The 25,641-nt window shown below is 37.7% G+C and overlaps 1 protein-coding gene across 1 annotated transcript in view; it reads right to left on the reverse strand.

The window, feature by feature from the left end:
• LOC122803361 (calsequestrin-2-like) overlaps window positions 1-25,641 on the reverse strand; it is a 362,905-nt gene that overhangs the window by 57,994 nt on the left and 279,270 nt on the right. Inside the window, exons 7-8 of the mRNA XM_044072939.1 lie at window positions 4,302-4,347; window positions 240-294 (exon numbers count right to left, since the gene is read on the reverse strand). Coding sequence (XP_043928874.1) covers window positions 240-294; window positions 4,302-4,347 — 101 coding nt within the window. The remainder of the gene's footprint in view (window positions 1-239; window positions 295-4,301; window positions 4,348-25,641) is intronic.

Genomic DNA, 25,641 nt, shown 5'->3' on the forward strand with positions numbered 1-25,641 from the left:
ACAGAATGGAAATGAACAAATGACACATTTGTTTAAAAATAATGGGTTTCCACTTTAAATAGTTAATACTATTAGGTGTTACATTAAATCCCTCAGTTTGCAAAAGCACTGTACTCATACACACTCCTGATACAACAGTATAAAAGTCTGTGGGCATTCTAAATGTGCTGAACCAATAACATGGGCTGTTGTTATCTGCCTTGTCTGGCTAATCCCCAGGTGTTAGTGTAAATACATACCAGGGTCATCTTCTTCAGCAAAGGCTACAATATGGATTCCATCCATGTCATCTTCCTGTAAACAAATGATGCAGTTATTAGAGAGTCTTTCAAAGGACATGGACAAGCTGTGCATTGTTCCTCTAAATTCCCATAATGCTCTGAAAAAAATGTATGAAAACTACCATGCCAGCATACCACGGAAATGTTATGTTTCCTGACTACTAAAACATGGCACATGGATAAGTGGTATACAAATTATGCTGACGTTTACCACTTTAGTGTTTTGTAAATTTAAGTAACAAATTACAGCATGACAGACAGGAACTAAATAAAGATGTTCTTCACAGTGAATTTTCATAATCACCAGTTTAGAACGTTTTTATTTTTAAAGGTGTTTGTTGCATTCTTGTGCTCATCAGCTTTTTACATTTTTTGCCTCAGCAAGATGGCTATTGTTTGTATACAGTCCTTAACACTAAGTGATATTCATACCCTTCTTAGAAAGAAGACAGAAGCATTCCTTTCATCCCTGAACCACAAGCAACTGCCTTTTATAGGGTGTCTGCTGTTTTTACGTAGCATATTTGAGTACTTAATAAGAAGAGCGCTGCACTTTTTGTACTACATTCTGACTTGATCATCACGGCTAGTATTGCAGGGGTGTAGCAAAAATGCTTAGAAATGTATGCCGGCTTCTAGAATGTAGCTCCCCTCTGCCATCCCTCCCACTCGACAGTGAGTGCATATTTCTGGACAGTATATCTTTTCAAAAAAACTCCTAAAATATCAGGAGTATAAAAAAAAACTCAGGCATTCTGGAATACTAAGCCATTTAACCATTTTACAAAATATGTACCCACAGAACATCTTCTGGGATAAAATAAAATAAATACATTATTTTTTAAGTATAGGCCATGACATACTTGGTATATATTTGACTACATATGTGCTCCTACGTGTTTACATATTTGCAGTTGCATGAACTGTTTTGCTTTTACTAGCTTTACTCCTACCCATCCTGTTTTCACACACATGTATTTGTTTAATCATTTCTTACACTTTGATAACCAGGGTGAAACAATTAGTCTTTGGCCATTTTCAATGGAGACATACACAGAACAGTTCCAAGAGTATGATAAGAAATAGGCATACTGTTACACAACGGTACACACAGAGCAAGTTTCTGTAGAACCTGTACATCACATATAAAACTGTATACAACTCAATCAACAAGGATATTTTATATGGTATGTGTTTAATTTGCTTTCTATTAGTTATTTATTAACTTTTTAATCCCTCTGGGCACAAGTGTTCCTTCTCAGGAATGAAGTGGAATGACTGTCTGGTTAAGGGACTTTCTCAATTAACAAATGGAAGAAGGAATCAAACCCTGAACAACAGGAAGCAATTTTTAACAGCTCATGGTCTTAATCTCTTGCGTTAAGTACCATATAAAGCTCAGTCATGCACCTGGTAGGTAAGCGACCTTAGCATGATGCAAAACATTTTAGCATATCTCCAGTGTCTGAATTGGTGATAGGATGGAATGGGACACTGTTTCATTTTAGTCTATGACTTGGCCAAAGATGTTATCTCCTATGTTCAGAAGAGAACTGAAATATGGAAGGTATCAGGTTAGCACAGTTCCAGGCTTGCAGTAAGAAAGCAAACAATCCAGGCTTGCATAGGATACCACCCACTTATGCCTTTCAACTGAATGCACATCTCCTTGGTCATTTTAAGTTGGGCTGAAGTGAACAGTGACTCAAGGATGACCAGCTCAGTGAGATGGACAGAATCAGGCTCTCTGATTTGCTAAGGGTTGTTATGCATTTAAGTTATGAACTGAAAACAGCAGAAGTCTGTTCTGTGCTAAGTCAATTGCTAAGAGTTTTGGTATCATTTTGCCTATTACCCAGTAAGAATGCAGGGGTAGTAGAAAGGCTCTAGTGTTTGTTATTGTAATAGTTTGAAGGCTTTGGGGATATTAGCCTCCTTAATTTCTCAGCTACATATATTCCTTAATTGCTCAACTACATATATTCCTTGTGTAGTAATAGTTTATTGATGATATTATTATCAGAATCAGTTTATGTAGCTTCCACTTACAGTCCATTTCTAATATTTGGATTGCTGCTTTACTTTTTATTCCTTGAGATACCCTTACTAAGGTGGATATCACTACAGCATAATTATTTAGGAGTTTTAGAATGGAGCTTTTGAAGGAGTCCAGGACCATATCAGAGGCAGAGAGCATACTTCTGATAATCTAATTAATGCTTAACAGTTACATCCACAGGTGGGACAGAGTGATATTACTGGTGCTTCTTTGTTGCATGATTATGCAGACAGCAAGGAGAAGGGTGCCCATTCTGCTGGTAAACAAAGGCTGTTATGTTAGTGACAAAGATGCATGTTCATTGCAAAGATGAATTTTCCTCCTGACAATAGAGTACTAAATTGCTGAAGTAGATGAAAACAAATGGTGTCAAAGCCATGGACTAAAACTAAATGTCAAGAAATGCATAATAGTATCCTTCGGGAAGTCATCCACCCCTGGTAACTATAATATTGACAATACACACCTTAGAGTTAACCCAGTAGTCGGACTCAGGGATAGTGACATAGACAGTAATCTAGTTTTTGATCATCATGTGTCTACAGTAGTGAGGAAATCATTATATGTTGTGCAACTTATAAACAAAGGCATGGCATCTAGATCCAAGGAAGTCATTGTTTCACTGTATTCTGCATTCATCAGACCTATCATTGAGTACAATGTCCTCTTTGGTATGTACCTATCAGGCATATCCAACAACTGGAACATCCACAGAGGTTCCTTACTAAGAGAATACAGAGCATAAATAACATGTCCTACGCAGACCGTCTCAAGGCCCTATCCCTGTATTCTGTATCCTACAGAATGTTGAGAAGAGATCTATGCCTGGCATGTAGGACATTTATCTATGCCTGGCATGTAGGACATTGTTAGACCCCACTCTGATGGACCCTGCTTGTCTGCAAAACAAACAACACCAGAATTACCTGTTCTAATGATTTAAACCTTGCCTGTGATATAAATAGGACCTGCTGGACAGACAGGTATGTATCCTAGAAGCTATCCTGTTTCTAGAAAAGGCTCTCCATCTAGGTAAAGCGAGCTCCTCTCTAATCCAATTCATGTGTAATTTGGACAATTGGATGGGAACAGGAAATTCATCCGTGGTTTGGCACCTATCTCTTGGACACAGGCAGCCCGTAAATGGTTCATCTCCCAGGCCAGTTCTTGAAAATGTTTCATCTCCCAAGCCCCTGCTTACACTTATCAAGGGTACCAGAACTTGTCAGAGATTTGGAATGCATGGCTAGGCTTAAAAAGGCCCATGAGGTCATTAGCCTAATAAACACCTATGAACCTATGAACCATTTTCTTGGGGTACTATCTCTATGTGCTGTGTGTAGTTTTTGGAGGTACTGCAATATGACAAGAACTATACAGACCCAAGATATGATAACATATAAAACTATAGTTTTTGTTTCTAATGAATTGCTGTGGTACAACTATTTTGATTTAGGCATACGGCAGCTCAGTCTACATATTCAATACAATAGTTTAAAAGAGAATTTAAATAAGTAGCTTCCCTGATTCTTGAAGTCATTGAAGTCATATAACTTAAAAAAATGTATTTTCTTTTTAGACTGCTTAAATTGTCAAACACCCATAGTATATATATATATATATATATATATATATATATATATATATATATATATATATATATATATACCTTATAACGGGCCATATACTTTCCTAGGTACTTTTTAACAAACTATAATTTGGTTTCATATCTTTGAATTTGCTATCTGACTTATACTGACCTTGAACACACCTGAGAAGTTGTAGTCTCATGTAGTCCCTGACTTTGTCTGGTTGATAAAAGTGATATTATGATAGATTCATTTCACCAATGTTCTTTTTCTCTGAAGAAATTCTCTGACTTTGTGTGAATACATGTGTATATTATACACTTTAAGTTTATGCCAATTTATTCTTTATTAACATTTGGACTTTCAACTTACCCATGTCTCAAACATGTCTTCTGGACGTAATTTCCTTAGGGTTGCTCTGAAAGAAATCAAAACAATTCTCCTTAATAAAGTCACTATGATGCAGGCAGAGCATTGCCATAATCCTACAGCAACATAAAAGTTTGGCAAAAGTAAGACAATCTGTCTTCTAGCTCTGTAAATGCTACATAATTTGGTAATGGTCAGAGGAAAAGCTTTGAGTGATTACATTCTGGTGCCATTAAGCAGGTGTGCCCTTAATGCCTGAGTAATACAACATTTAGGTACTTCTTGTTCTTTCTTGTGTATGCACAGTAACACATTTTCTGCTGTTTGTGGTTGCCCAGTTGACATGCTCTTCACATCCTCTTGACATAGGACATCTCATTTGCCATTGGGTGTGTCACTAACACAAAACCAAATATGTTGAGATTTGACATTGAAAGACTAAATATTTATTATACCATAGATAGCGTTCTTAAATGGGAAGAATTCTGTTTCATTAAGCAGCATATTAGATTTAATATCAGCATTTATACTTTTAACCGTATGTGTTGCTAGGTGTCAGGGTGCTCCATCATTCAGCTAGAAAATTATTTTCAAAAACTGCAACTATGCACAAGCTGCAGCTTGTTTCAAAACATCAGAAACAGGGAAGGCAAACATTAGGTTTGCCAAATTTAATGATACATCACCTTACATCATCTTATATCGTCATTGTTATCCACCTGTCCAGATATGCATCTGTTTCCCACCCAGACTTGAACCATCAGCCCTACCTATTCTGGCATGCCCTTCTATAACATCAGCCACAGTGATAGGACTGGGCGATACACTGACGTTTTGTACTGCAGAGGGCCACATATGCTATATCATTTGCCCCACAACCAGACTGCACCATTGGGCTTGTCACTAGCTGATCCTCTTTGGCACTTTAGCTCTTTCCCTTTTTCCTTCGCTTTGCATTGCCTTAATCATTTGTTTTCTGAAAATCAATTTTATACTTAGTGTGATGTACACAGAAATGCACACGCTGATGGCAGTTGAAGCTATTTAGGGCCCGCCCGGTTTCTCTTTTATTTATCTGTTGTAAAGGTTGTAACCTGTACCATACCTGTTTTCAGACCACTGATCTCCGTCATCTGTAAAGCTTTATCTCTGTCTTATACCATCATGAAGACTTTGGGTGCAGCAGAATCTAACATTGTCTATGGAACAGCTTGCTAAGGATATATTTAAGTAAAAAATAATTCTTCTGAACATTTTTTCTGAGTTGCTCTTTTTCTTTCTCTCTTGTCTTTTCACTTGTGTAGTATTTTTTTTTATTCTAATAATGTTTCCCTTTTGATATGCATTAATTCTATTAAGATATCTGAAATTATTTTCATATATCCTGTCATTTTCTTGACTGTCTGCATGTTAAGCTGTGCTAAACTCTACACGTATGGTTTCTTCCAAGGACCTCAAACTCTTGGTAGCCTGCTTGTTAGCAACCTCAGTCCTATTTATTCTGTTGAAGAAAGAATGAAACCTGTAAAATAGAGCATTACTATTCTTTCATATTGGTTTATGTAGACAGGAATCCAAAAGGGGGTGATCTGGAGACACTTCTGGGCATCCAGGAGTTGTGGTGGCAAGTAAGTCTACAAGCCACAGCCAGTGCATTTAACATCAAATGTGTTTTAATGCAGCCAATTTGTAGTTTAATTGTTCTCTCTCTTTTTCAAAGAGTGATTATTAAGGACTATTTGTATAATGTTTACTTGCATTTTTATGTTTTTATGGTTATGGTTATATTCAGTTTAATTTGCATCCTTAAATGCAGGCCAGAAACATTGTTGAGTGTAATTATTTGCATAGCATAATATCTTTTCCATTTTATAACTGTATTTAGACATTGCATACTTAGAAATTCCATTTATGGGCAGCATGCCTGCTAAGTCCCATATGTGTATCTGTTTACGTGATATTAGTTAGCAATATTATGATCGTGGAGGTGATGACATGTCAGCTGCTGGAAGACCTGTCATCAACTGTATACATGATACATCTTATTAAATGCATGTTGACACTTCTATATAAAACATTAAACAGTTATTTGCATCCCATGCATATGGTGCTCTTTCTTTGGTAACATGGTCATTCTACTTGTCTCTGTATTGTCCTTCCCTGAATGTTGCCATTCACCATGCTATTTCAAATTACACTGTATGCTAATTGTTTCTAAATACTTCCACGATACCTATAGTGGGGCAGTATAATAATTAGATGCAATATGTTCATTTAGAGCTGGAGCATGGCCTTCAGTTATGTAGTTTTACATGTATTACAAAAATGTATAATTTGCATGGTTTTGCTCTAATTAATTCCAATATGACATTACTAAGGGAATATAATAAATTAAAATATATATGGAGTTAAGGTAATGAAAAAAATTCTAGAAAACAAGATATTCTTAAGAAAGCAGTGAGTATATAATGCATTTGGATTTACAGTGCACTATGAGCCACCTGAATATTCATTCTGTAAAGCTAGGCATACAGTGACCATGAGTACTATGGTATGGAAATCTGGAAGCAGCTATGGATCTGCCTTACTGTCTATTTTAGTATTGCATTCCAATTTCTGATACTTACACCTTTGCTATTGTTCAAGTACTATGAGATATATGAGAGCTTATCTAAAGAGTACTGGCAAATTATTACAGACTGTATGAGGGTAAACGCAAATGAAAAGAAATGCATTGCACTGTTGAAATAAATAAAAGCACCCCACCTTGCCAGCCTATATATTTCTACTGGTCTATGTTTCTTGATCGAAATTTCACAATCTTGAACAAGAAACACTGAGACCCATTAAAGTGAAAGTGCACTACATCGAAAGTGCACTTTCGCAAAAGCCGGTTCTCCAAAGCAGAAAAAATAACAACAAAAAGCTACTTTAAACATTATTTTGCTGAGGGGCAAGCTCCCCTGCACCCCCCATGTGGGGGGCTGTGCTCCCACACCCCCACTATTTAAATATACTAACTCTGAGATCGCACTACAGTGGGGAAAAGGATATATTTCCTTATCCCCACTGTAATGTGCTTTGGAGAACCGGCTTTAGCAAAAGTGCACTCTCAATATTTTGTCTGTGATTTATTGAGTCTGAAGTCCTGGAGTTGATTATATGTGAAGGGGGAGCCCCATAAGATGTTTCCACTGAGCTTTTTCTTGGGTTGCCTGATTACCGTTTAGCATTCTCATACCAAATCACCACCTTTGTAAAAGAAAAAGAATGAAATGATAAAAAGTAACTGAAGCAAAAGAAAAATGGTATTGAGTAAGGCACTGCAATGAAAATAAAAAGGTAACCGAAGGAAAAGGAAATGATATTAAATAAGACATTGAACTGGACATGGCAGCCGAGAGGAACAACAGACTGCTCAAAAACATCCAGTGCATTGCAGTAGTGCAGAATCAGTGGCCATGTACCGGGAACATGTGATTCAGAGATGTGCTGAATGCGAGTGGTGGAGGCCAAGCAGTAAATCTGCTCAAAGTATAGGATAGGCAAGGTAGAATGAGGCAGTAATGAGCAGCACTATTAAAGTGAAGGGCTCTGTGTATGCAAATTAAGCAAAAATAGATGACAGCAATTCAGAAGTTCATTATCTTGTGTGATCAACTGCACACGCAGGGGTGTAGCAGAAATAAGTTAAGGGTTGCCACAGCTTTAGTCAAAGTGTATATGCAGCCGGCTATTATTGCTGCCACTAATCACAATGGTGTGCATGGCTGCCATTGGCGGCACTGTGTCATATGACCTTACTTAACATTTTATAGCTGTTACAACACAGAGGTTGTAGACTGGTACTGTCTAGAAAGGGACGTCATGCAAGAACTGGAAGACATGTGTCAGCTTAATTTTTATACTTGTGGTAATTGTGGACTACCTACCCCAGCAGATACCAAGGTATGCATGGCCCTACATTTAATAGCTGCATTGATCTTTCAATGATGAAAAGGGGACACAGTAGAGGTATCCCAGGCATCTGACATGAGAATATTCAATCATTTTTTGTTACCATGCTGCAGCATGTAGGGGAGCATATGTGGTTGCCTCATACCACTAAAGACAGCAAAAGCTGTGCAGGATTTTTATGCTATAGACCACTTCCCTGAGGTGCATGAGACCATTAACTGCACACACATTGATATAAAGCCCCACTTGGTGAGCTGGGAAGAGGGTATGTGAACTGTAAGAGGAATCACTCCTCCCTCATTAGGCCTATACTTGAGTATAATGCCCCATTTGGTATGTACCCCTCCAAACACCTGCACCAACTGAAAAGGCCACAGAAATCCCTCACAAACAGAATCCATGGCCTCCAATTCCTGTCCTATGAGGACAGTATCAAATCACTATCACTCTACTCAATATCGTACAGATTGCTCAGAGGTGATCTATGTCTCGCCTACAAGGCAATATCAGACCCTGCCCTACTAGAGATGCTCCATATCTGTAAGTCTAATTCCTCCTGCATTACCCATTCATAAGGCCTAAATCTAATATGCAACATCAACATAACCTGCTGGAGAGACAGGTTTGTCTCCCAGAGGCTGCTCTGTCTCTGGAATAGACTTCTCATACATGTCAAACAGAATACCTCGCTGACCCTCTTCAAGCACAACCTTGATGAATGGATGGGAAACCACAAATTTGTCCCAGGGGTTCCACCTTTGTCCCTCACTGACAGAGGCAACAGGTGCTGACTGAGGTTTCTTTTTTTGGGGATAAACTTTTGGCTATGCTTGTAAGGGCCCCAGGGCCATTTGTCTAGCAACCTCCTATGATCCTATGATCCTATGAACTGCCAGGTGTCCTGTGATACACAAGGTAATATCTACGGTATACAAGACACCCAAGCAGTTACCATGACTCCCATATATGGCACATGTGTGACCTTTATCAACAGCTTGTGAGGGGTGACTTTCCCTAGGGGCATCTTATTAGTGATGCTGGATATGTCCAAAAGATGTGGTTGAAGACATCTATCTGAAACCTCACACTGTGACAGACAATGAATACAACTATTCCCTCTCACAAGCATGGGTCATAGTGGAGCATGTGTTTGGGCTGCTGAAGGCATGCTTTCCCTGTATGGATGTTTCTTGTGGTGCCCTGGAGGTTGCCCCGGGCATTTGTACTAAGATTTGCTGAGAGGGTGTAATGTTACATCACATGATAATGAGGAAACAGCAGGGATGCAGTATTCAGAAGGAACATTTCTTGCACTCTACATAGTAGAAGGTGAAACAGATGAGGAGTAGTTGGAGAAACCAGCAGCAGGGGATAAACATGTTAGATGGAGGTAGACACAGTATGCAGTGGCATATAAGCAGTAGCTGGCACATAGCTTTGGGCCTTAGTAAAGCATACACGCCATAGTAATATGCAATGGATGTAAAACCAATAATAGGCTCTGCTTACCCATGCATAGACTGGCCAAACTATGCATCAGATATAGCAACTCAAGTAACAAAGTAAAAAGGGTGGGGCACAGTTGCCATCATCAGCACAGGTGGTGGTAGGGGGACACACATATATGATGGCTTTTACAGTGGTCCAGGGAAGTAAACAGTGTGGGAAGAAATAAACAGGGAAATGTTATGGCTAGGCTTGTATAGGCCCTAGGGCTGATAGCCTAGTACCATCCTGTAAACCTATGAACTGTATGAGTGCTGTACAAACTGAAAATTACTTTGCATAGAGTGTGTCAGAGCTGTCTGCAGAGGATTACTGCAAAAGATTTTGGGAGGGACCATTGTTAGTAGGTGTGTGTGTTCATAGGTTTATGGATTAGTACTAGGCTAACTGCCCATGGAGTAATTTTAAGCCTAGTCAATTACCCTATGTGAGAATCAAACCTTGCACCTTGTGTCTGTAAGGTAACAGCTTAACCATTATGCCAACCTCCCACAGTGTGTGTGTGTGTGTGTGTGTGTGTATGTGTGTGTGTGTGTGTGTTTGTGTATTTACCACTGCAACTCAGTCTAAAAGACATATCATCCATGCAACATGTATGGCCATCCTGTTCATACCCGTATCTGTGGGAGGTGCATCTGGAAGGACTGTCATGGGTAGTAACACCACTCTGTCTAGAGGAAGGTAGGTAAGGTGCATGACTGTGAATGACTTCTGGTTCCATCCACAGCAGTGGTATGAGTATGGTGGCTTCTGTGACACCCTTTCTTGCCTGTACATATATCTCCACACTCAGTGTCACTGTGGAAGTGGTGGCACTGCAAGACCATGAGCTTTGCTTTCACTGTTTAGAATGGCTACCTTCAGTAGAGATAGAGGTGATGCAGCTCCATAAATCCTGCCCGCAATGTAGCATTGCAACACATGAGGATCTGCCTTGCACCAGTGGGTGATCAATGTGGTTAAAATGTCACACATACGGGACATGCATTCTCATAGGTTATCACTCACACCCTGCAATACTCATAACTTCCTGCAAAGTCTGAGGTGTTGCTAGCCTGTGCTTTCATGATGGCCCTTTCCATTTGCTGCACACATTAACATAGTTATGGGGGAGGGTGGCACCCATGCTATCTCCATGCATCAATATGCACACCCACATGGCCATCCCCACACCCTATGGAGCTTGTGGCAGACATTGCTGGCTTGGCCACAGAGGAGTGTCACATTGGCCTGACTGCATGTGTATGCATCAAGCTATCTTCCATGTGTGACATGTGTGATGGGTAGTATTCAGAGGCACAGTGGCCATGCTAATGGTATTGGTAGGGGATCTTATCTGTACAATCCTACAGCATGTCAGACACTAGCACAGTAGTCCCTGATCATGGCAGCTATTTGCTGCCATCATTTCCAGATTTGGAACTCTCTCCATCATCAGCTGGTGGAAATTCCACAGTGGTGGAGCTGAATAAAGCATCACCTGTGATTATACCAAGGCATAAGACACAGTAGAAGTATAACCCATCTATTCTACTTTACACACATTGCAGAATTAACAGGCATGAAAAACAGTGGCAATAATGAAAAGTATAAGCTTACCTTGCACACATTAGTGTCATGTTCAGTACTAATGAAATTATTCATGTCTTAAAAGAGGGAGTGCACTACACATCTGTGCTGTCTTCCAGTTGATAATCTAAGGGCACACTACAGCTCACCTCCAAGACCTAACACTCAACCATGGCTATGTGATGAGTCTGATCCCCCCACATAGAGACACCAGAAACTCCTTCATCTTCATCAGTGGTGGTTTGACTGACATCCAACATCACATTGCCCTACTCTCTCATACCAGTGGGATAACCTGATTTCAATGTCCTGAATAATATAAGTGGTCCTATGTCTGACCTGCTTGTAGTTGCAATTCTGGGCACTGATAGCATTAATAGTTATAATAATATCTTGCCAAGCATGGTCACAGTAGGGCTAGTCATCAGTCTCTTGCCTGAGCAACCATTAGCCATGGAAATAGGTAGTCTCCATCAACAGTTAATTTTCTGCATAGGAGAACTTGCTCTTCTTTGATTCTCTATTGCTAGGAATGTTGCTGTCTGGGAAAGTATATTGTCAGTAGTAAGGACTGCTTGTAAAAGTAGACTGTCTCGTCTGCACCAGCCATCCAGTACAGTTGATAGGGATAGCTAATATGTACACATAACAGTAATCTGTACTTCCTTGCACTATTAACAGAAGCAACCCCCCATGCATACAAATCCAGCCTAGTGAGTTACCCACACCCCTTAACCAACCAACCAACCATAAATCTAACCTCCCACAATGCAGATTGCAATGTGTAATATGCATGTTTCTGTAGGTAACCATTGCTGGTCCCCTTTTACTCAGTCACCACCACCCACAGGCACAATGCAGATGTCAGCTGATGCCGTAATAGTAACTATCTGCCAGCAGACAACCTAACCTAACCTGACAAGAATGGGATGTGAAAATATATAACTACATCTAACTTCTTCTGCCTCTGTCTACAGATATGACCCTCATAGCAAAACCATGCAGCATACAAGCAACATTACAGCATGCATCATGTGTATTGACACAATGTTGATAATATGCATAAACATTTCCAACATGACTGTCTCACATTGCTCTGTACACTAGGGAGCAATAAGAAAACAACAGCTGACCTCACCTCTGATACACCATCATATTACTACTAAAACAGGTACGCATGTCCCAGCATATCAGAAGGCAGTGTTGACCTGGCTTCTTTGAATACTGCATTTCAGATTTGCTGTACAGGGTGCTTCTCATAAGCCTTCACATCACCTGAGTACTTTAATCTTGTTCAAATGTTTAACATTCACTACAGATATTCCTAAATACATTATTACCACAAGGAGTACTTCAGTTAACCACTGCAGCCAAGGAAATGTAAAGAGAAAGTTACACTTAATGTCAGCAGTTAGAATTATTGTTTCTCCTCACCGTTAGCTTCACTGTAGATGCTTCAGCATTGTGTTCCATGTCCTGTTTCATAAGGTGACACACCTCCATACAGTTGGTAGGGTTTATACCATGCTGAGTCGACCCTCTGATCTTGATGAATATGCAAATGAGGGCTCAGCTCATGAATTCCTCTTTATTGCTCATTCTATGCATCAAGCCTAAAGGCAGAGTCCCATGTATGAGTTTACACAATGTTGTGCACATGCTTGAGTATCTCTGATGTGCATTGAGCATGTGTGGGAATGTTCATGTTAAAAAGAGGCTCCCTGCAATTCCCTGTTTATGTCTGCTAGGAATGGAGGTGTTACACACCGGGGGGCTTTTCCTATTGATACTCTAATGGAATGCTGCAGCTCAGCTCTAAGACCTAACACCCAACCATGGGAATTTGTTAAGTGCAATCCTCCATGCAGAGACACTTCTCTCTCTTCATCAATCGTGGTTTGACCAATGACCCAACTCTCGTTGCCCTACCTTCCTCTGCCAGGTGGATGACATGACTCTATGTAACAAATAATGACAGTTATCCTACATAAGACCAGCTTTTAGTTGTGGGTCTGGCCACTGACAGCTTTAAAACTGTTAAACACAATTATGACTGCCATATTTTTCACCTTACATTCCTTGTTGAACATATTCATAATAGCATGGTCCATTCCGAACCCTGTTATTGGCAGTGCTACTAAGTTGTTCTATGTTTCATGGAAATTCCCAGAACAAGAAATGTGTTTGACCATTAGATGTCAGACATGATTCTCTGACATGAAACCCAGAGAATGGCTATGGCTTCTAATGGCATCGGTTCATGCAGGGCATCCTGGTGGTGTTCAAAGGAGATCAAAATCTGCCTATACCTGCATCACAGAGATCACTTGCACTGTTTCCTTGGAGACACTTGTGAGGGTCCCCAGTATAAGTTGGATGTCTGACACTGTCATACCAGAGCAGTTAGTGATACCACTGGCAAGGCCAGTTCCAGCGTAAAGTAACCTAGACAGCAGCCTGTAGAGCTCAGTCCTAGCTTGGGGGCCCAGCTTGACCATAAAAAAATTAAAAAAACAGCAACCTCAAATACTCTGTGCCAGCTGAGTGTGCAACAGCCCATTCTCCTCTGCTCGGCTGTTTGTGTGTGATCTCTTTTTCATTTAGTGGGTCAAATGCATTTGAGGCAATGAGACAAAAAATTCCTGGAGGTTAAATCAGAGAACAGTGGTCTTTGCTTCCATATGAAGTGAGGGGGAAAGACCGGAGTAGCTGTGACATTGCCATATCAATGGGAGAGAGAGATTTGCTACCATACTGAGATCTAAGTGGAACATGTTTTTTTTTTTCTATTGATGCAGAGGTATGTATGTGCTTCTGTTTGTGTGTGTGTGTTTGCATGTGTGTGTGTGTGTGTGTGTGTGTGTGTGTGTGTGTGTGTGTGTGTGTGTGTGTGTGTGTGTGTGTGTGTGTGTGTTGAATGATATGTCTATGTTGACGTGTGTATATAAATACTTGGATCCTGCAACCTACAGTACTTACGGTGTAAAGGAAGGAATCGATTGCAGTAAACAGGAGTATGATCATAAATGCTCTGTTCTTTGGGAATAATTAATGGATTCCTTGTTTTTTGATGGTTGATAGTATGTTTATTATCTGCCTATGAATACATTGGATAACATGAAGTCTAAGAGTTTAATGCTAGTATTCATAACCGTTTGAAATGTTGAGACCTGCTTTAGTGAGTTCCATAATGCTGAGACTGAATGGGTGTTAAATGGACTTACATATACTAAGTCTAAGATGGATATTTCTCTGAATATTCCCTTTTCTCCAAGGTATGGTGAGCTCTTAGTTAGTAAATATAAGTTTGGCGGGGGGTGAGGGGGGTACAGGGGAGCTTGCTATCCTGCAAAAATGAAGTTTAAAGGAGAAGAGTGATGTTTAGTATTCACTTTTCTTCTGCATTTTGCTCTTTTTTTTCAACATGTTGGCAATTGCTGTTACAAATGCTGACATTTCATTAGGGAGCCATTAATATTTTAATTCAGAATACACTTCTCAATTTAGCTTAGTTTTTTTTTTTAGGCATACTGGTGTAGAATTCACTGTGCTGGTCCTTTTGGCAATTCAGTGGAGATGAGTACGGCTGTGAAATGTTAATGAGCTTCTTCTGACAATAACCAAACGACTTCACCAGGCAGTGCTTCTGGTTGCCCCTGAATTCCGGCACTTTTCACATAGCCACTAATTATTGCTTAATTATATGCCATTTGAGTATGAATCCCAGCAAATACCTTGTTGCATTGCCAAATACTTTTTCAATAAATGTGAATTTTAAGGGAAGGGAAGTTTACTGTTGTTCATGCTAAATCTGTTTTCAATGCAAGACTATTTTGTCTTATCACATGGTTATCAGTGTATTTGTTGTAAACTCTGAAATAAAAGTTTAAAATTAAATCCTAAGCTTTATTATAATTTAAACGTAAAAAATGAAAATAGAATGTACACACTGACAGGTTTGAAAAGTGTTTTATAGTAATTGAAGAGAAACAGCCAAGCGATAGGATATTGGCATGGCTGCTGGGGGTGGGAGGTGGGGAGGAAGTCAATTATTCTGCCTTGGGCCCATTTGACCATGATTTGGCTCTGGCCTCTGACATTTCCTAAAATGGTGAGCAGTGCAGGTACCACTACAGTGACCTCCTAAGGTGCCATCCAGACCTTCTTAACTAATTGGAAGAAACAGTCAGAGCACCTGAGATATGCTGTATGCATACCTCATTTTTCCTATCCTGCTAGTTTAGACAGTGCAGAAAGCATATCTATATTTTCCACTATCCAGAAATCTATAGGAGAGGATTCCCTGCAGTACTGGATGACTTAGAGGTATATTCTTTCCCCAGTATTACTTTTTAAATATGTCAACCTTACACCAATGCAGATGCAATGGACAGCCTAAGTGTGGAAGAAATGTTTTCAGATTTTTGTCATTGTTGATAGCCTGTCAGTTTTTAAAATCCATTACCCCTATTAAATACACATTTACTATATGTGCTAGTGCACTGCTGGGTGTTTAGTGTCAGTGGCACAGCAGGTAGTCCACTTGACTTCCACAGTGGAAGATAAGTATGCTATCGGTTCTGTTTACACCCCTAGGTGCTTTGATTCATTTTCCAGTCCTGGCACTGCAGTTCAACATAGGGAGAGTTGGTGCTAGCCTCAGAGTGGGCTGTCCTTTGGATGAGGTGTGCAGCCAAAGTCCCATCTAGATGAGATGATTGTAGCTCTGGTGGATGTAAAAAAATCCCACATCACTTATTGAAAAGAGTAGGGTGAGTTCCCTAGTTCCCTGAATAAATGTCCCAGGATCAGTAGGGATACCACTTTGAGTCTCCCTTGACAAGAGGATACTGGCCTGGGGGACTAACCTAGTAAGAAAAGGATAAACACAGGTAAAAAATGACCAGGGTGCCATGTTTAGTGCATGGGGCAAGACATGGCAGGATATTCCCACACAGTGACATTGGTATACTTAGTCCTACTTACAGTACATGAACAGACAGGACAATCACTGGCAGTGCAGTTAGTACACAGTTGGTCATATGACATGTTTGTTATATAAAGGTCAAAGATATCAGGTTACATCACTGCACTGATAGTAGTCATCTGGTAATCTCCATTGTTTTCACATAATAATATTGCAGTTCTGCTTGGACTACCACATTATCATGTCTGCAATGCTGCATTTAATTTTATGTCTGCATTTTCTGTTTCTCCACTCCTTTCTTTTTAAATATTTTTGTTTGTTATATAGTTTCTCCATATTCATTTTACTTTTCTATACAGCAGTAGCCACAGTAGTTCCTGTTGTTATGCCACAGGCCACCTGCTCTGACAAGCAATCATCACAAGGGCCACTTACAACTGAGCCTGCCAGGGCTAACTCCTCACTGTTAACCTTACAGGAGTCTGATAGGACCCCTAGCCCTGCTCCTGATGGGGCTTTACAAGCCAGGAATGCTTTTTTCCTGCCAATGCCTTTGTCAGTGGTGAACAATATGTTGCACAGTGTCAGCTTGCAGAGGTGATGGGTGAGCTGATGGACCAGTGCCTTGATGCCCACATCTGAGACCTGGAAAGTCTCCTCTTGCAGCTTGCGTAGTCACATCTCTGACCATCACTGGCAGCTCCATAATAGTCAGGACCTAGTGGTGAGTGAGCAGAAGATGGTGTCAAGACTACCATAGTGTCAGACTTGGGCAGGATAGTACTCAGGGTCATACCTACAGTTTCACACATCTTGGTGTTCCCCAGTCTTTTGTGCCATTGTGATCTCCTATTTGTTGTCCAATTCCCCCTCCTCATTGTATTCTCTCTGTTTGTCTGATGTCTTCTAAACCTCTGTTTTTATCTTTCCTCAGTGTGTTACCACCTCCTCTGTCAGTCTTGTCTGTGTTCTACATTTGTCCTGTTCTTTCACCTACTCTAACACTCAGAATTCCTTCAAATTCCCTTACTTCCTTCCCCATCTTACCTTCTTGGTGTACAGGAAAGCTGGCACCAGCTCCACAAAAAAAAAATGATTAGCCATACATTCCCTTCCCTGTCCTATTTATTCTTTAAATGTTTCAGTTATATGCTTCCCTGTGCTTGCTTTTCCCTTTTTTCTGTTGCCATGCATTTCCAGTTCAATCCTTTAATGTGATCTCTTACTGCAGGACCTGCACTGGATATGAACAGGTTTCTTAATTATCTGCTGTTTCCTCATGTTTTTTTACTTTGTTAATCATTAATGACCTTACAACTGCGTAGCAGTAGGAAGGTAAAAAAGAGTCTGGTTAAGCGTGATCACCATAATCATATTTCTGGATCTCATTGTTAATTTTTTTGTAATGTGTTAAATGCTTTTAATTTGTTGCCTAATTCTGAAGCATGTCAACAATAAACTGTTATTTTAATTATGGCATGGGAAATTAATTTTTTTTAATTGTTTTACCCCATGAAGTGTTTTTAGATGAGTAAATGATTGTCTTTCCTTCATTACATCCTAGATGGATTGAGATATCTGCAATGATAGATATGACTGCTCCTTCAAAAAATATTCTTCCCATATTGTCAAGAAGGGATTTCATTTTTGCTCTAATACTTGTAAACTTTCACAGCTATGACATAAGTTAGATAGATGTTAATCCTGCTGAGAATGTGCAGAGTATACTGACTGCTTCTGGTGGTGTAGAAGTTTGCCTGTGGAATGGCTGTTTGCATTAAGGAGAGCCCTTTCCCGGCCCTCTTCAAATGCAGTTTGGATCAATGGATGGGGACTCATAAATTCACACCTGGGGTAGTGCCTGTTTCCCTTATGGACAGGGGCAATCTCTAAGATACTCAAGGCATAGACACAAATCCATGCGATCTTCTTGCCCTAGGGGCCATATATTGGGTATAATTGAGTAATATTGGCTAGGCTTGTAAGGGCTCTTAAGCCATTAGCCTAGTAATCTACTATGAACCTATGAAGGTGGATATGTTCACTTTAGCAATAACCTTTAGAACTGAAGCTTTGCCTTAGTCTTGCTTTGGGCAGACCTAGCAAGCAAATATTATCTTATATCAAATAAAATCTTACAGCCTTGCGTTTTTTTAAACCACATTCTTCTGATTATTACTGTTTTCTTCTTGTTGTGCACATTTAAATTGTAGTGTTGTTGAATATGGAAGTTAACACTTATAATTTCTGAAGAATACTGTTTTTGTTTAGTTCCAGCTGATTACATGTTTAAGAAAATGACTCAATGTGAATCATTTGAGCAGCTTCTCCCCCTAGGACTTGAATCCACATTAACAAGGTATTCTGAGGAAGGGATATGTGCCATTTGCTTATTTCCAATGTACATAAACTATATCTAGACTCTTGTACAACAATGCGCTCATATGCATTTTCTTTTTATGCAATTCTGAGATGAATTTTGAATGAAACTTCATTATTGCTAACAAGGATTAACGAGTTGGATCATTAGATTTTGCACTCCATTGATTTTGTTAAGTGGTATAATATAGTGTAATATATTACTAATTACTATAATTAACTAATTGCTTAACAAATCAAGGAGCAGATAAACAACTAAATGTTTTAACTTAGAACATCCCTTCTAGAAGACATGCTATGTATGTAGCTATTCTGTCCCAAATTCTGTATCAGTTTAAAACTATTCCACCACTGTCCTTCATAGGTCTGCTTACAGAAATGTCTATGATCTAAAAATATACAAAGTATTAAGTTCCAAGGCCATACATAGCTAAACTAATAAGTACCAAACCCAAAGAAAGGTCTCCTTTCTCTCATTCTCCATTTCTGTCTTTCATCCTTCCCCCGATATATATGTGATATCATGAAATGTTTCAGAATGCATTATTTCTAAACAAAGCATTCTTAGACAAAAACTTTGAAAACATTTGTGACAGCTCTTCTTAAAGTGAAGTGTCTATCACCATAATCTACATGAAGGAATGGTTCATCCTCTACACCGCTATCTTATTATTTTGTCCCCACATTATCACAGCCTGTGAGGTAAGAATACTTCACAAACATTTTGCAAATTTTAGGCTCAGGATGGCATGTTTCAAAATTCTGAGAGTGAAATGCAAGTATGAATCCCACCTACAAGAATGAGTGTAAGCAGTTCAATTTCAAACTAGCATCTACCAGATAAACCCGAATTATACAGACAATCAACTAATCAACCTTATCACTCACACTGCTCCCTCTCCCTAAAAACCTACAGTGGCCATAATTGCACCAACTCCTTCTGCCTCAACTACACCTGGCTCACTCCATCTTAAACCAACCCCACTCCTGTCCAGCTCTCTCAACTCTCATCACTCCCTACACTCCAAACTACACACTCAGCAGCTCAGACCAACACCACCTGCAGATCTATAAACCTAATAAAACCATTGGCAACTACTCTATGGCCACTCAGTCGCCAGTGTGTGGAACAAACTGCCCCTATATTTAAGATCAATTTGTAATACAAACTGTTTCAAAAAAACTTTAAAAGAATATCTATTTTTTTACTCAGATAATTTTTATTTCAAATAACATTATAACATTTCCTTAATATTTTATATATAACATCTTAAATAACTATATACAATATTTACATCAGCCTGCCCTTTTAGTTGTAGTTAATATACACTGTTACAAAATCAAATTAGCATTTTGGTTATCAGAGTATATCTGTTAATTATTGCAAAGTGTCCAAAAAGAGATAACTTTCTTCCATGGATTGTTGACCAATGACCTAGCATACTTTATTTATTTATTTTTATTTTACATTTGTTGACCGGGATAGTCTGACTGGATACATGTCCATTTACAGCGGAGGCCTGGGAAGAAAAGCTCCAAGGTAAGCAGTTAAGTTTAAAATACAGTATTTACAGTAGTTAACATACCTAAACAAGCAGTTAAGTTTAAGATACAATATTTACAGTGGTTACATACCTAAGCAAGTTATAGAAGTTCCGGGGTTAAAGAAAATTCCAAGAGTAGGTCATCATTAAGTAACACAGGTCAGCTAAAAATACTGTTATTAATTTGCACAGTAAGATTCAGATGCAATATTTACAGTGGTTACATACCTAAACAAGTTTAGAGATAAACTTAATTATCGGTCAGGATGTAACAGGTAGGCTAAATTACTGTTTTTAACTCATTGTAAAGGAGAGTTAGTCAGGTTTTCTACACTGACATAACCAGTTTAGTGTCAAATGTTGTTTGAGACTAGTCATAAATTGACTCAGGTTGGTGAGCAAAATAATTTCAGGTGGGAGAGAGTTCCAGGATCTGCCTACAGAGTTGGTGAAGAGAGAGTCACCGGCAGAGTTATTAGTTTTGATAGTCTGGACTAGTAGTTTATTAGAGGATCAAAGAGGTCGGGGATTGTGATGGGGGGTGATAATATTTTTAAGAGCAGGAGTATTGTCTGGATTGTAAAGGATCTTATGTGCAATAATCAGAAGGTTATACTGGATCAAGCTGGGTAATTCAAGCCACCCAAGCTGGTATAGGTTGATACAAAGATGAGTCCCATAAGGCAGGCCAGTGGCAAATCTGACAATGTGGTTGTAGCAGATAGAGAGTTTGTTAAGGACAGACTTGTTTAGATTGGAGAGTAACGGGGATGCATACAGAAGAGTTGAAAGTAGGTGAGAGCGAGCTATGGCAAATCTAGCAGGAGGGGTTAAGAAGGCTTTTATCCTGTAAAGGGACCCTAGTTTTTTATTGATGGTCTTGATGGAGTGATTAACATGTAGATCAAATTTAAGATTATTATCGATGATAACACCTAACAGATTTGTAGAGGAGTCTGAGGAGATTATTTTGCCATTACTGGATTTTATGGTAAACGTGAATGCAGTAGACCTGTGTGTTGGTGAGAAAAGCAACATTTTCGTTTTGTTTGGGATTTAGAATCAGATGATGACCAGAAAGCCAGTTTTCAATTGTGTTGAAGGTGGTTTGTGTAGCTGATCACAGCTCTGTTGGAGATGTGGCCAAGCATATCAGGGTGGAGTCGTCAGCGTATTGGATACAACTGACTTCAGGGATAGCAGTATAAAGGTTGTTAATGAAGATGGAGAACAGAAGGGGCCCTAGTATAGATCCCTGGGGTACACCTAGCTTGTTGGGTAGGAGTTTAGAGAGTTTGTTTTGCCAAAGGATAGCCTGCTATTATTCAGATAAGATTGGAACCATTGAATGGCTTTAGTATCTAGGCAGAATGTTTTCAGGGTGTGGATTAGTAATCGGTGATCAACCATATCAAATGCCTTGGAGAGATCAAAGAAGAGGTCAGAGGATATGTTATTATTATTGTGATAAATCCTTAGTTCTTTGATTTTGAATTCCATCATTGCTGTAGTCCTCAATAGAGTGTAGAATTCTTCCAGAGTTGGTGATGTGTTTGAATTCCATCTTCTGGTTATACATTTTCTTACAACTGCAAGTATTGTCCATAAGAAATACATATTTGTTTTATTCAAGTGAGGACCTTCATTCACATTTAAAAGAATTAAACCTTTAGTTAAGTTAAAAGATTAATGGAATAAAGCTTGTAAAAAGTAGTTAATCCCATTCCAATATGATTTAGTTTTACTGCAGTCATGAAAAATGTGATTCCAGTCTGCTTTATACACCTGCTCACATCTCTAACATATTCCATTTGTGGAGGAGCTAATTTTATTAATTTTATTGGGGTTAGGAATACTCTGTGTAAGTATTTCCAATTAAATATTTTTCAATATTGTGTAATGGATGTGTGATTTGCTGATAATAAAATACTTGATTTAATTTCTTCTGTTAACTGTAGTGACTGTCCTTTTTTTAAACTGCCAGTATGATGTTTTGGGTGTTGTTTTATACATTATTAGTTCTTTGTATTAGCTTGAAATGCTGTTTCCCTTATTATAGCTGTTATATATAAATCCATATAAGCAATTTATAAAATTTGGTATATCTTTAAAGGATGAATTATTGATTATTCTGCATAAGTCTTGGGAGTGCATTAGGATACTTTGTAGTGTTAACCAATCCTGTGATGGAATGTTGTAAGTAGTTTGTATCATTTGTGAGTCTAAAACCATAAATTTTTTAATACATTGAAACCAACATATAAATCTATTTTGTTCCCAAGAAGTACTTGTTTCTCTATATATTTTGTAAGGATAATTTTTAGTTATGATGAATTAGGTTAAAAGGTCAATCCACGGTTTTAAATCTATATTTGCATTAATATGTTTTCTAAAGGAATTAATATAATGATTAATTAAATGTGTTTTAGTTGGATTTGTTATGTTATATTGCATACTAATATTTAATATGTACCAAGGTTTATTAGTTGTATCTGATATTGAAATTTCTTTAGTAAATTGAACTCATTTATTGATATAATTTTTTCCAGTTAGTGGTATAATTAGGTTTTATCTAATCTATAACAGTTTTGGATATGGATGCTTTTATATATGACTCAATATCTGGAAAGTTCAGTCCTCCTTGTTTCCATGGTCTAATGTGGTGTGTTAGGGCTATTCTATTTCTTTTGGGGTACCATAACATTTTAGTAGGCAAGAATTTATTTCTTTAAAAATACATCTTTCAGGACGCAACTGTATTCCCAATGCTACATACAAAAGTTTAGGTAGTAAGACCATTTTTATTAATTGTAGTCTATCTTCAAAGTTTAGTGTTATTTTATTCCTTTTTTCCACATAGCTTTTAATTGTGCTGATTATATTTTTGTAGTTTATTGATAATAATTCATTTATATTTTTTGCACAGCATAATCCCTATATATTTTAGAGTACATTCTTGTTCTCCTATGATATGTTTTTCTTTGACTTGTAAATCTTTTTTCTGATTTAAAAATAAAAATTTTGATTTTGATTTGTTAAAGTGAAGGCCTGAAATCATATACAATTTCTCTATTACTGTTTCCAGCTTCTCTAAAGATTCTTTAGAATTTGATAAAGTTATTTATATATTGTTGGCAGAGAGAATTAATTTAGAATTATATTGGTCATAAACATCCACCCCCTTTATTTTTAGATTGTTACGTATAGATTCTGCAAGCATTTCAATGGCCAAAGCAAATAGAATTGGTGACAGAGGACAACCTTGTTTAGTACCTTTTGTTATGTAGTTGGATTCTGAGGTGAAAGAACCTAATTTAATATAAGCTAAATTATTTATGTATATATTTTTAAGAGGTGAATAAAAGAGAGAAGAAATTCAAATAATGCCAGAATTTTAAATAGGTAATCCCATTTTAGGGAATCAAAGGATTTCTCCATGTTGAATCCAATTATGAGTGCTTCTTTATTTTCTTTATTTACATAATCTACAAGTGTGATTATCCTTTTAATACTGTTATATGTATGCCTATTATATATAAATCCAGTCTGATCAGTATTTATTGTTTGGAAAGTGGTATTTTCATTCTATTGGCTAATATTGACATAAATATCTTATAATCATTACTTAATAGTGGAATAGGTCTATATGAGATACAAAGAATCAGTGTTTTACTATCTTTTAAGACTAGAGTGATTAAATTATATTTCCAAGAGGGTGGTATAGTTGCTTATGATTGTATTTCTAATAAGGTTTTATGGAAGAGAGAGATTATCGTAGAGGGGAAAAGTTTATGTAATTCCATAATTATACCATTTATTCCTGGTGCTTTGTTAGATTTACCTTCTTTTATTTTATCTATAATTTCTTTATAAGATACAGGTTTTTGTAAGTCTAATTTTAATTCTTCTGGAATTTTTTTTATATTAATAAGATTTATATCTAGCTTCAATTGATCAGTATGCAAATTTTCTTTTTTAAAATGTTCTTTGTAATGATATCTGAATGCATCAAGGATGCCTCCTATATCTGATACTTTCTTCCATATCTTTTCATGGAGTATGGTATTAATATTGTTTGCTTTGGATTGTATTTTAATTCTTGTGGATAAAGTATGCAAATATTTGGGCGAAGTGGCTGATAAGTTTACTTTTAATTTTTCTAAGGCTAGACTTGTTTTGTGTGTTAGAATTTCATTATATTTTTTATTTAGTTCCTCTGTTTTCTTTTTGGTTTCTTGACAACTTTGTTTTTTTTTTTCTAATTTAACTGATGAAAGTTTGGTTTGTAAATCTAATAATTCAGAATCCCACTCTCTAACTTGTATTTGTACTAGCTAAGGGTTTACCAAATATATAAGCTTTTAATGAGTCCCATAGCATGATTTTATTGACTTCTGATATGTAATCAATTTCTAGAAAAAATTGTAGCTCTGACAACAACCAGGGTTTGAACTCTTTAATTTTTGTGACATATGATGGCATTCTAGATGGGAAGGTTAATGGTTTTAACTCAATTTGGAGTTTCAAAATCAGAGAGTCATGGTCTGAGAAAGGGCATGGCATTATTGAGAAATTGATAATTTTACTTTATAAATCTTGTACAAAAAACATTTAATCTATTCTAGTTTGTGTTTTAAATCAGTGATCTTGATGGGAGAACAATAAAGATTTGTATTCTTTCATTTTAAATGTATCTATTAAATTAAATGATTCAGTCCATTTTTTAAAGATTTTGAAATAGAAGTTGTACAAAAAGGTCTCTTGTTGGTAGTTTCAGAAGCATCTAGGATACAGTTGAAATCTCCTCCTATTATTAAATTACCTTTATAATTATTGGAAATAAAAATCTAAGTGTTTTTTGACCATTCCTATTCCAATACCTGGGAACCAGTATAGATTTTCTAGAGTCCATATTCTATTATTAAACTTAACTATTATAAATGCTAAGAGGCCTTCTTTGTCTTCATATTTATAAATAACTTCTGGGATGACTATATTTTTTTTCCAGAGAATTGATACTCCTTTTGTCTTTGTCTTTTAGAAGGATTGTGCTAAGATCATATAATTCTTAGGATTCCATTTAAATTTGTCATTTATTTTAAAATGCATTTCTTGGAGAAAGACTGCTTGTGCTTTATTAAGTTTTAAATATTTCAATAAGTTTGATCTTTTGCTTGGATTGTTTAAGCCATTGGTATTTAAGGATCATCATCATCATCTTCTTTCGGCTGTTCCCATTAGGGGTTGCCACAGTGGATTACCTGTTTCCATTTCTTCCTGTCCTCTGCATCTTGCTCTGTTACACCAACCACCTGCATGTCCTCTCTCACCACATCCATAAACCTTATCATAGGCCTTCCTCTTTTCCTGTTACCTGGTGGCTTCATCCTTAGCATCTTTTTCCCAATATACTCAGCATCCCTCCTCAGCACATGTCCAAACCAATGTAATCTTGCCTCTC

The sequence above is a fragment of the Protopterus annectens genome, chromosome 5.part1 (assembly GCF_019279795.1).
Source record: "Protopterus annectens isolate FY-2018-M chromosome 5.part1, PAN1.0, whole genome shotgun sequence".
Classification (NCBI taxonomy): Eukaryota; Metazoa; Chordata; order Ceratodontiformes; family Protopteridae; genus Protopterus; species Protopterus annectens.